Below are 13,165 nucleotides of genomic sequence, written 5' to 3' on the forward strand. Positions count from 1 at the left end.
CAGTCCCAGAACCGGAACTGGAAAAGCAACTAGCATCAGAACCGTTGCCAGCACTTGCAAACACATCTCCAACCCCAACGCCAGAGGGTGCCAGCGAGCCTGAACTGGCAGAAGCAGCAGACAACCCTACCCAAGAGGCTCAGCCAGAGCCTGAAATATCACATAGTGCACCAGCGGAGAGCAGTTCACCATCAACGAAAACAACCCCATCACCTACATCGCTTCCAGAGGGACCAAGCCCAAGTCCACAGTCTAAGGAAGAACTGGTGTCTCCAGCCTCAATGGAACAGTTCCAGACTGAGCAGGAAGCAGATGACAGCCTTCAAAAAGCTTGGGCAGTGGCACGGAGCACCCCACCGCCTCTCAGTTCTTCTAACTGATCCCGGTTTGTTGTAGAACAAGGACTTTTATACAAGGAGTCTCTTTCTGGTGGACACCAGGAAGACTGGCATCCTCAAAAACAGTGGTTGTTCCAACTAAGTACCGGGGAAAGCTCTTAAGCTTAGCCCATGATCATCCCAGTGGCCATTCTGGGGTTAACAGAACCAAAGACAGGTTGGGGAAGTCCTTCTACTGGGAGGGGATGGGCAAGGACGTTGCCAATTATGTCCGGTCTTGTGAGGTGTGCCAAAGAGTGGGAAAGCCCCAAGACCAGGTCAAAGCCCCTCTCCAGCCACTCCCCATAACTGAGGTCCCATTTCAGTGAGTAGCTGTGGATATTCTGGGTCCTTTCCCAAAAAAGACCTCCAGAGGAAAGCAGTACATACTGACTTTCGTGGACTTTGCTACCCAATGGCTGGAAGCAGTAGCTCTAAGCAACACCAGGGCTAGAACTGTGTGCCAAGCCTTAACAGACATTTTTGCCAGGGTAGGTTGGCCCTCCGACATCCTTACAGATTCAGGAATTAATTTCCTGGCAGGAACCATGAAAGATCTGTGGGAAGCTCATGGGGTGAATCACTTGGTTGCCGCTTCTTACTACCATCAAACCAATGGCCTGGTGGAGAGGTTTAATGGAACTTTGGGGGCCATGATACGTAAATTCGTAAATGAACACTCCAATGATTGGGACCTAATGTTGCAGCAGTTGCTTTTTGCCTACAGGGCTGTACCACATCCCAGTTTAGGGTTTTCACCGTTTGAACTTGTGTATGGCCACGAGGTTAAGGGGCCATTACAGTTGGTGAAGCAGCAATGGGAGGGGTTTATGCCTTCTCCAGGAACTAACATTCTAGACTTTGTAAGCAACCTATAAAGCACCCTCCGACACTCTTTAGCTCTTGCTAAAGAAAACCTAAAGGATGCTCAGGAAGAGCAAAAGGCCTGGTATGATAAACATACCAGAGAGCGTTCCTTCAAGGTAGGAGACCAGGTTATAGTCTTGAAGGCGCAACAGGCCCATAAGATGGAAGCATCATGGGAAGGGCCATTCATGGTCCAAGAGCGTCTTGGAGCTGTTAACTATCTCATAGCGTTTCCCACCTCCTCCCTAAAGCCTAAAGTGTACCATGTTAATTCTCTCAAGCTCTTTTATTCCAGAGACTTAAAGGTTTGTCAATTTAAAGCCCAGGGAGACAATGACGCTGTGTGGCCTGAAGGTGTCTACTACGAAGGAAAAAGTAACGGTGCCGTGGAAGAGGTGACCCTCTCCACAACCTTGGAACGTCTGCAGCAGCAACAGATCAAGAAGCTGTGCACTAGCTTCGCCACATTGTTCTCAGCCACCCCAGGATGGACTGATCAGGCATACCACTCCATTGACACAGGTAATGCTCACCCAATTAGAACCCCACCCTACTGGGTGTCTCCTCATGCCCAAGCTGCTATAGAACGGGAGATCCAAAACATGCTACGGATGGGTATAATCTGCTCCTCTACCAGTGCATGGACATCTCCAATGGTTCTGGTACCCAAACCAGATGGGGAAAATACGCTTTTGCGTGGACTACCGTAAGCTAAATGCTGTAACTCGTCCCAACAACTATCCAGTGCCACACACCGATGAGCTACTGGAGAAATTGGGACATGCCCAGTTCATCTCTACAATAGACTTAACCAAGGGGTACTGGCAAGTACCACTAGATGAACCTGCCAAAGAAAGGTCAGCCTTCATCCCCCATGCAGGAGTGTATGAATTTAATGTGCTTCCTTTCGGGCTGCGAAATGCACCCGCCACCTTCCAAAGACTTGTAGATAGTCTCCTAGCAGGATTGGGAGAATATGCAGTTGCCTACCTCAATGATGTGGCCATTTTTTCTGATTCATGGCCCGAACACCTAGAACACCTGGAAAAAGTCTTAGAGCGCATCAGGCAGGCAGGACTAACTGTTAAGGCTAAAAAGTGCCAAATAGGTCAAAACAAAGTGACTTACCTGGGACACCAGGTGGGTCAAGGAACAATAAACCCCCTACAGGCCAAGGTGGATGCTATCCAAAAGTGGCCTGTCCCAAAGTCAAAGAAACAGATCCAATCCTTCTTAGGCTTGGCCGGGTATTACAGGTGATTTGTACCACACTACAGCCAAATCACTGCCCCCTAACAGACCTGACCAAAAAGACCCAGCTGAATGCAGTTAAGTGGACTGATGAGTGTCAGAAGGCCTTTCCCTAGCTTAAGGCGACACTCATGTCTGACCCCGTCCTAAGGACCCCAGACTTTGACAAACCATTCCCAGTAACCACAGATGCATCTGAGCGCGGTGTGGGAGCAGTTTTAATGCAGGAAGGACCAGATCAAAACTTCCATCCTGTCATGTTTCTCAGCAAGAAACTGTGTGAGAGGGAAAGCCACTAGTCAATCAGTGAAAAAGAATGCTACGCCATTGTGTATGCCCTGGAAAAGCTACGCCCATATGTTTGGGGACGGCGGTTCCAGCTACAAACCGACTATGCTGCGCTAAAGAGGCTTCATACTGCCAAGGGAAACAACAAGAAACTTCTTCAATGGAGTTTAGCTCTCCAAGATTTTGATTTTGAAATTCAACACATTTCAGGAGCTTCTAACAAAAGCAGCTGATGCACTCTCTCTTGAAAGTTTCCCAGAATCAACTGGTTAGAAATTGTCCTTGAAATGTGGAAAATCTTGTAGTTTACATAATTAGTAGTATATGTAGAGGTGCATGTGTTTTATTAATCTGTTTATTCTAAAGTTCTAGGAAGAAATCACAGCCAGTGTGGTTCCACACTGTCTGAGATTTGGGGGGCGTGTCATAAACAGATGGGTAAGGGTTAATGTCTCTTTTACCTGTAAAGGGTTAAGAAGCTAAGTGAACCTGGCTGACACCTGACCAGAGGACCAATGGGGGGACATGATACTTTCAAATCTTGGTGGAGGGAAGTCTTTGTTTGTGCTGTTTGTTTTGTTCGTTGTTCGCTCCTGGGGCTAAGAGGGACCAGATGTGCACCCCAGGTTTCTCCAATCTTTCTGAAACAGTCTCTCATGTTCAAAATAGTAAGTACTAGCTAGAAAAGGTGGATTAGTCTTATGTTTGTTTTCTAACTTGTGAATGTGTATTTTCCTGGAAGCATTTTACCTCTGTTTGCTGTAACTTGAATCTCAGGCTGGGGGGTGGGGTGGAAGTCCCTCTAGTCTATATGAGCTGAATACCCTATAAACATTTACCATCCTGATTTTACAGAGATAATTTTCACTTTTTTCTTTCTTCAATTAAAAGCTTTCTTTTTAAAGAACCTGATTGATTTTTCCCCCTTGTTTAAGACCCAAGGGGATTGGGTCTGAACTCACCAGGGATTGGTGGGGGGCAAGGAGGGGGAGGGGAAAGGTTAATTCCTCTCTGTTTTAAGATCCAAGGAGTTTGGATCAGTGCAGCCTCTCAGGGTAACTCGGGGAGGGGAAAAGGAGGGGGGATAGTTTATTTCTCCTAGTTTTAAGACCCAAGGGGTTTGGGTCTTGGGTTCCCCAGGGAAGCTTTTGGGGGAACAGAAAGTGTGCCAAACACTATATTTTGGCTGGTGGCAGCGCTATTAGATCTAAGCTAGAAATTAAGCTTAGAAGTGTCCATGTAGGTCCCCACTTTTGGACGCTAAAGTTCAAACTGGCTAGGTATGTATGCTGAATGGCCCCATAAGATGCATGCAGGGTAGACAAACCTTTACTCTCTACCAAGTATGCCAGTTTTAATACTTTTTAATATCAAAAAAGAGACCAACCCAAATTAATAAACTCCAGTAGTTTGACCCAACTTAAAAGTTGTTTTATAATTAGATCTGGGCAGAAATTTCCTGAGACAACATTTTCCCTAAGGAAATGTCGATTCATCAAAAGCAAAATGTTTTGCGGAAAAATTTCTATTTTGACAAAATTTCCTTTCAAGGAAAAAAAATGAAACATTCTATTCTGACATTTTCAGAATGAAACATTTCTATTTTTAACTTCAAAATTATTTTTATTTGAAATTTCTTTTATTTTACATTATTAAAAATGTAAACAAATGTTAAAATCAGAAAAAAGTTTTGATTTTTTTCAAAATGAAATATTTTGTTTGGAATTTGGTTTCATAGCAAATTTCATTTTTTTTTTGTTTTCCTTCTGTTTTGGAACAGAATTTTTTTTCTAACTCGCAAAACTTTTCAGGAAACAGAAAATGTTCTCACCCAGCTCTAATTTATAATTTCTAAATCAACCAACTTTTCTGAGCAAGGTGACTGTCTTATAAACAGTTTGAGCCATGTATTTAAGTGGCAACCAATACACGGGGAACTTCTTAGTCAAATCAGTCTCTCTCAGGAAACTTCACACTTGGAGGAAATGTGTTTATTTTAGGCTGAGTCGCTCACATCCACAGTGTGAAGCATTTAAGATAATGAATTTCAGGCTACGTCTAGACTACCCGCCGAATCGGCGGGTTAAAATCGATTGCTCGGGGATCGATATATCGTGTCTCATCTAGACACGATATATCGATCCCCAAGCGCACTTATATCGATTCCGGAACTCCACCAACCCCAACGGAGTTGCGGAATCGACAGGGGGAGCCGCAGACATCGATCCCGCACGGTGAGGACGGGTGAGTAATCCAATCTTAGATATTCGACTTCAGCTACGTTATTCACGTAGCTGAAGTTGCGTATCTAAGATTGATTTCCTCCCGCAGTGTAGACCAGCCCTCAGTGAGAGCTGCTCTACAAAATGAAACTGGCATTTTGAAAAGAACAGTCTATTCTAAACAAGTCAAGTTCTCACTTAAATGTTGCTTTGTGGACTATGTGTATATCTTTAAAGCACCAGTTTCTCTCTGTAGAGCAGCTTTGGTCAAAGCCATCTTAACTTCAAAGGTTGCATGCTGAAGAAGCAGAGCCATTAAGGCTTCAGAAAAGCATTGTGAAGATTTTAGGATTTATTTCCTCCTAAGCTGCTGTCTGATAGGAGAGAATACTGTTGCAGAAAGGGAGAGACAGATACACACACACACACTCATTTCATCCCCAGTCAGGGCTGTCCTTGAAAAAAACTCTGAACATTTGAGAAGTATGCTGCCAAGAAGTGCTGCAGAATACAGTTCTGTCATTTTCACCTTTAGGATGATAAACGTTAGATGTGAATTTGTGAATTGATACTACAACCACACTTAATATTCTGCCTCTAATTTAAATGTGGCCATTACAAGTCCTTTTGTTATGCTTAAGTACGTGATTTCTATCATCCTGCCATTCAGATTGTAAAACTTTAACACCTGCCACCTTGAAAGCAACATTGCACTGAGTATGGGAAAGCCATGTCCCAGAGCATACGTAGGTCTCTTGCTGCTTGGGCCAATGGGGAATTCCATTACAATTATGGAGGTAAAACAATGGAGCAATAAGGGAAGGATAATGATGATTCATTGAAGGAAGAACCTCAAGTGAAATGGTGAAAAAACATGTCTATGCCTTAGTTTAGGACCAAGCTACCACTGGGAGTAGAAGGAGCCTAAAAACAGAGCAAATAACAAGGAGCGTAAGTAGGTAGTTTTGGCTACTTACCCTTTTTCTGCATTGTTACTCTAAGGTCCTGCCTGCTTTGTTGTTGGCCACTAGCCATCATCTCTCCATCATCTTCACTGTGGCTAGACTGCCCGACAGTAAGAATCTGAATTTGGCTTCCTACCTCCTGAACATCAGCTTGAAATGCAGCAGGGCCATCAATTCCTGTCAGACAACAGCAAAAGCCTAGTCAAAGAATTACTGAAAAGCTAATCAATATCAGCTCTGAAATACTTACATGACATCCTATCTAAGAAACAAAGCTCAGCAGTCCATCTGCAATTACATTTTCATGACTAAAATAGTCTTCAAGACAAACAACTCATTTGAACTCCCAAGCTTTTTGATTTGTCCTCAGAGATCAGACTAGCTCTGTGACCTGGAATAGAGTATTCCACGTATTGGTATGCATGGGAATTCATTGAGCACAACCACTCAGCTTCAGACTGTCCGTAGGTGACACCGCCTCAACAAATATTCTTTTTGAAGATGGTGTAGAGTTTACTGAGGCCCTCTGTGTAAAAGCTATTTTACAGCAGTACTGGTTTTCTGAACTGTTGAAGCAAATGGAAAGTGTGTCTCTCTGTGTGAGAGCAGCGCAAGAGAGAATGGTTTGGAGATTTCTCCACTTCTAGCCTTCAAACCTTTGAGTATAGCATATCCATTTCCATGAGGTCTAAGCACCTCATTTTCAAGTGTATTCTGGGGATATAACACAGACATAGTTGAGACTTTTAGCACATAATGCTAAATATGAGTGACAAGTTGAATTTCACATACTAAAACAATTTCAAGCAGTTTGTTAAAAACTTCTAATAGATATGTTTAAAAATGTTCACACTTGCGGATTTTTTCAATTAAACTATTGTGACCCTTGCTTCTTCAAGGCTGGACTCCACCAAACTGTTCATGTGTCAGCAGGGACCCAAATGGGTATTATACCGAATCACTCTTCTGAAGAAAGACCCCATCTGTTTAAGGTATTGGATGCCATATTTAGGCTCCTAAATCAGTCAGTAGGTGCCTAAAATGGTTATTTAGGCACAAAGATTTTGTTACTCAACTCTGTATGTTGATGTTTATAAACAGAGCAATATTATACTATTAAAAACTCTATTGTATTATTGTATTATTATTTAAAAACCTAACTGGTTTCAAGACTAACCTTGGTAAGTTTATGGAGGGGATGGTAGATAAGGTTGCCTATAATGGCATGTAGGAAACTGCCAGAGATGTGCTACTAGATGGGGAGGGCTATGAGTTACTACAGTAAATTCTTTCCCAGGTGTTTGGCTAATGGGTCTTGCCTACATGCTCAGGATCTAACTGATCACCATATTTGGGGTCAGAAAGGAATTTTCCCCCAGGATCAGACTGGCAGAGTCCCTGGGGGTTTATTACCTTCCTCTGCAGCGTGAAGCATGGGACATTTGCTGGTTTGAACTAGAGTAAATGATGGGTTCTCTGTAACTCGAAGACTTTAAATCATAATCTGAGGTCCTCAGTAACTCAGCTAGAGGTTATGAGTCTAGTACAGGAGTGGGTGGGTGAGGTTCTGTGGCCTGCAACGTGCAGGTGGTCAGACCAGAAGACCATGATGGTCCCTTCTGGCCTTAAGTCTATGAATTTACTATTTGTATTACAGCAGCATCTGGAGACCCCAACTGAGATCATTATGCTAGGCACTGTACATACACATTATAAGAAAGTCTATCCTCAAAAGAGATTACAGTCAAAATAGACAAATGGTAGGACGGGGAACAGAATCAGAGAGATGAAATAACTCGCCCAAGCTCAAGTTCAGAAATAGAACTTAAGTCAGCAGACGCTCAGTCTAGTGCTTCCTGTTCATTAGACCATGCTGCATCCTCTAACTCTTGGAGGTATTGTCATGGTCAAGCAATGTCTAGAGGTGGCCAAAACCTGAAAAAAATCCCAGTTAGAACAAAATATGGAGAGGAAAAGAACAATACATTCCCTGGCTCAGAAGAGTGTGTTCAGAGTGGGACTATTTACCTGGTTTTCTTCCCTCAACTATAAATAAATCCCTGATTGGTCTAGTTCTCTCCTATAGAAAGCCAATTTCATTTTTGCCAGGATAGCAAATTATCAACATTAGATTGTAAACTAGATTGTAACTCCTAGTTAAGATTTAGCGCCATTGCGTACTATGTCAGCCACATAAAAATACACTTTTACATTAATAAAAGCTATTATAATATTTATAGATATAGTAAATAATAAAAGCCTCTGTAAGGTTGCGGCTCCACAAGGTTCTTTAATAAGCAACGGAGAGGAGAACTGGTAACCATTACTAATGGCTGGCGTTTGTGGGATGAACGCCAGCTCTTTAATAGCTTTGGCTGAAAAAACTAGTCAAGCATGGTCAGATGGAACTGAGTGAATGCTACTAATTGTTCCTCTTCAACTGTTCCTTTGTCTTGGCTGGCAAATACATTTTAAGAACTATAATTTCAGTTTATGTCCATCACTTTGCATCAGTTGCTTGCACCTACATTATGTAATAATATTAATAACCAGTGAGTCATGAGCTTTTTCACTGACACCTTGTGTAACACCTATCAGATATATTTTATGACATTAAAGAACTGGAGTACACGTGAATTGGTTAAGCCAGCTGCAATTCATTACCAGATATCTGGGTACCTGTGGCCCTTGCACTATTCTTAATGTCACAACAGGATATTGGAATAGATGGACCACTGGTCTAACCCACTCTGGCAATTCCTATGTCCCTACACATACACAGACTCACTGACCAATATTTTAAAAAACTGATGTCTAAAGTTAGGCTTCTAAACTAGACGCCTGACTTTCAAAAGTGCCGAGTACCCACCAGTTCCATTGAAATTAATGGGGCAGTGGGATGCTCATCACTTTTGCTTATCTAGCCATTTATTTACCCACCTATGTTTGTACCTAATTTTAGACATCCAATTTTAAAAAATATTGGTCACTTTCCTCCCAAGCAGACCTTGATCTGTGGCAAATTAAATGCCTCCAATGACATTATATAGTTCAGTTTAATCATGCTAGAGTTGCTGCTTCTGACATACACAAAACAACTGTGTTCCCATCCCATGCTGTCAGAGCCATCACATATTAGGCATTGGGACAAACATTACACTGGCTCGTCACGCATTAAGAGGAGGAAAATCAATTTCAGCATTCAGAGGAATGCATTACTAGTAGAGGGTGTTATTACACACTAAAACCTATCCCAGGAGCTGACTCCCTCCTGGGGATGGAAGATGTAACCAGAAAAAAAGAAAAGACAAATGTGAAACAAAATTCTCTACAATGTTAATAATGGGGAATACTGGACAAAAATATTTCAAGATGACTGACGCTGAAAGGCTAACACAGCAAAGGAAGTGTTCAGGAAGAGCGCGTGTTCAGGAAGAGCGCATCTTCACATAAGGATTATTCCTATTTAAGTGAAAATGAGAGAGTGTATGTGTAATATATACACACACACACACACACACACAATGTAAATGTACCGTCACCCATCTGATTTCTTGAAGCATTTCAAAAGCTGTGCAATCCTGAGATTCATTTTCTATTACCATTTCAGGATGGATCCTTCTCTCTACATTCCTCACTTTCTAGGGTTTGTGGACTCCTGCTCCTTCTACCCACATACCAAAAAAGTGGCTTATTGGGCAGGGGTTGGGGGAGGAAATCATATTTATAGTTAACAGTCTCCTGTAACTTCAGTGGTTGGAGAACATGGATTTAAGGTGGCAAAGGCAGACAAGTGGGCTGTGAGAAAGAAGAAAGTAAAGTCTTCAGAGCCGGGAGGCAGAATTTTCCACTGTGTCTCCTAAATGCAGAATGCAGCTTCCTTGATGTAGAAGTCTCTGCGTTCATGTTAAAATAATGCTGAAAGCAGAATTCTTCATATTATTCATCAAGAGTGGGTGAACCAGGGCAGAAAAAAAATTGATCTGACCTAAATACTTTGAGTGAGAGAGAAAGAGAGAGAGAACACTTTGGTTAAAATTGACATTTTCATGTCTTTGCACTTCTTGGTTTCATCTGAGACCAGAAGCTGAAGCCCAGAGATCATGAGAAAGGCTGTTCTTCTGGCATTTCCAGCCTATGAGAAATTGGCATTACATATATTTTAGTAGCATGTGCAATGTTCTAGGCACTATTCAAACACACAAGAAACAGTTCCTTCTCTGAAGAGCTCATAAGCTATAAAGTCTATTATTTATTATGATTTTAGAATGACATTCATTTTTATAGACTGGTTACTACACTATTTTTTTTTTGACAGAAGCTCAGACTTCTGAACAGAACATGACTACAACCAGAGACTGAAACAATTACAGCTTCTCTCTTGCAGTGGAAGGAAACAAACAATTACAATAGGAAACAGGGGATCTGTTACTGTAATCACTGGAAAGGGATCTATAAGAAATTTTGCTTAATGTTCATGATGCACATGAGGCAAATCAGTTTTCCCAGTCTAAGTTTTCATGGACTTTGTGATGTTGCACTAGACCTAATGTTACCTTCATAAGGTCTGATCAACATATTTTTCCTAATTTTTAAATCTCTTCAGCCTCCCTTGATTTAGTAATGATAATGCATTTTTGGAAAATTGAAATTGAGACCTGTTTCTACAGTTGCAATTCTGAAGCCCGTGAAAGCTGTCATTGGGAAAGAACAGCAGGGTTGGTATTTATTCCACATATGTATTCCACGAGCTGACTGGTTTTTTACTGGAGAGTTTCCAATAATTTGGCTATAATTAAAACTAATATTAAATAATGTGTTAAACAATTATTATAATAAAAGCATTTGTTTTGGGAATACACAGAAAGTATTCAGTGAGCTTTAAGATCAGATGTGAGAAAACAAACGTACAGAAGGTCAAATTTGGGATCTACCAATTTTGACAGAACTTAGATATTATCCAGATGGGCTCTCTAGAAATACTTTTGCTAGATTTCATCACTGAAAATTGAAATCATGTTATGGAAGAATGGGAATTTAAAGACTTACAGGTTAAAATGATCGCTTTAAAGCTTTAATTGTTCAAGAGATCATCAGGAAAAAATATTTTAGAAAGAAGGAAAGAAAAAGAATAGATATCAAATGCACAACCAGATGATGTTTATGTACAGTGGTTTCAGAAGAGCAAGTAAATAAAACCTAAGCACTACACATAATATGGAGACAGATATTATCCTGTATAGTTATCTATCAGTAGTAAACATGAACACTGTCTCTCATATTATTCTCCATTAAACCTGAATAAATTAGTCACAGGTTCCAAAAGTGACAGTAGCAACCACACATTTTAAAAAGTATTAAAGTACTACAGCCTGAAAATGACTGTAGGCAGAAATGCATTATGGGCATAAGCACAGTGAGTCAGTTCTCCAAAACATTAGCTATATATGATATGAATCCCTAATAACTGGATCTACCCAGAAGAAAATCAAACCATATTTATTCACATTTTGCAAACCACACTCAAATATTTTGTTGTGAAAAGATTTCAAGCAAATGTCCCATTTTCTTGGGTTTTTTTAACATAATCATGCATGTAGATCTAAAAATGCTACAATACTATAGGAAAGAATTATGACCAAATTATTTTACTATAAGAGAAGCGTTATTGTACTCAATTAGCATGAAAACCCCCAAGCTCCTGAAACACTTAATTTTAGCTAATTTTATTTTTAAATCAACTTAAAAAGAATTATTTTTATTTAATAAAGTAATTCTTTCTTCATAGGACATTCATGAACTAACTTAGGAAACAAGTCTAAAAGGCACTTCAGATGGACCTAACAAAGCTAACTGATGGGGTAGCACAATCCCTGCTTTACAGATGGGATGCTGAGGTACAGAGAAATCAGGCTTTGATCCAGACAAGCACTTAAGCATGTGCTTGAAGTTAAGCATGTTGAGTTGTTCCATTAAGTGACAGGATTACTCACATACTGAACTTTAAGCATAGGCTTAAGCATTTTGCTGAATCAGCTCTGGGGACTTGCCCAAAGTCAAAAAGGACATCCATGGCAGAGCAGAGAACTGAACTTTAAATTCACTGAGTTTCAGTCTTGTGCATATAACCACAAGACCATCCTTCCTCTATAAAGTTGCTGACAGCAATGGAGTTGAACTGGTGTTTAGTAACGGTGGGAATTTCTTTAGACAAGGCTTCAGAGATGAGATACCAGGTTAAATGAGCTAACAGTCTGATCTGGAATTCTCAGTGATATCTATTACATTGAAAACATTAGTGTGTACTGTGGGGACACATTTGCAAATTACTATTCTGAAGTATTGCAAAGCTGCTCTGTGTCTGACTTGAGGGTGGCAGTAGAATACTTCAAAGGAATGCTGGCCTGCTTTGCAATCAAAGAGAGAGATTTTGAGTTTATCAACAAAGTGAATCCTCAAAAAAGCTGTTTTTATTAAGCTCTCATCAGAACAAAAAGGATTTTCAACCTTTAAAGGATTTCATTCAGTACAAACCTTGAGTTTACATTTTCCTCAGCTGATTCATAGTTTTAAGCTAAACAGGCCAAATAACAGCTGAATATAAGGCTTACTTTTGGAACTATGATGAGATAAAGTACTACTCACAATTCCACCACCAATACTAGTCTTGCACCTATCAGTACATAATTCAGTATTATTTTTAGAAGTACTATCTCAGACATTGTTCAATAGATTACAATAATACAGGTATGGCTCAGGTTCTCTTTTGAAAATACCTTTTAAGAATTTTCAACTGAGCCATATAAAAAAAATATCACTGTGGGTTAAAATTTTGCATTTGAAGAATTCTGCCAAGAAGTGAAATATTTTTAAAACAAAAAAGTGTAAAACAAAACATCTATTCGTCCACTTTGAGGACCAGCATAATTCTTAACATACATTCCAGTTGCCAGAATTTTGAGAGTTATTTGTTCAACATGTGTGCATTCTCCAAGGTGTTTTTTGGACCAACAACTATGACATTTGATTCAGAAAAAAAAATCACTAAACTTAAATTTGGGAATGTTCCATTCTATTGTTGACAATATTTGTTAGCCATTCTTCTATGTAGGTCTTGCCAAGATGAAGACTGCTCCAGGAGTGACTACTCTTCCACTGTCTATATGCTAAGGAGTGCCTGGTTTGGCACCAGAGA

General features: G+C 40.5%; 1 protein-coding gene across 5 annotated transcripts in view; it reads right to left on the reverse strand.

Moving 5' to 3' along the window:
- Nucleotides 1-13,165, reverse strand: part of TUB (TUB bipartite transcription factor) — a 296,542-nt gene that overhangs the window by 26,163 nt on the left and 257,214 nt on the right. For all 5 annotated transcript variants that reach the window (XM_030560445.1, XM_030560442.1, XM_030560444.1 and 2 more), the window contains exon 5: nucleotides 5,983-6,147. In XM_030560445.1, the coding sequence (XP_030416305.1) occupies nucleotides 5,983-6,147 (165 nt within the window). The remainder of the gene's footprint in view (nucleotides 1-5,982; nucleotides 6,148-13,165) is intronic.

The sequence above is a fragment of the Gopherus evgoodei genome, chromosome 4 (assembly GCF_007399415.2).
Source record: "Gopherus evgoodei ecotype Sinaloan lineage chromosome 4, rGopEvg1_v1.p, whole genome shotgun sequence".
Taxonomy (NCBI): Eukaryota; Metazoa; Chordata; order Testudines; family Testudinidae; genus Gopherus; species Gopherus evgoodei.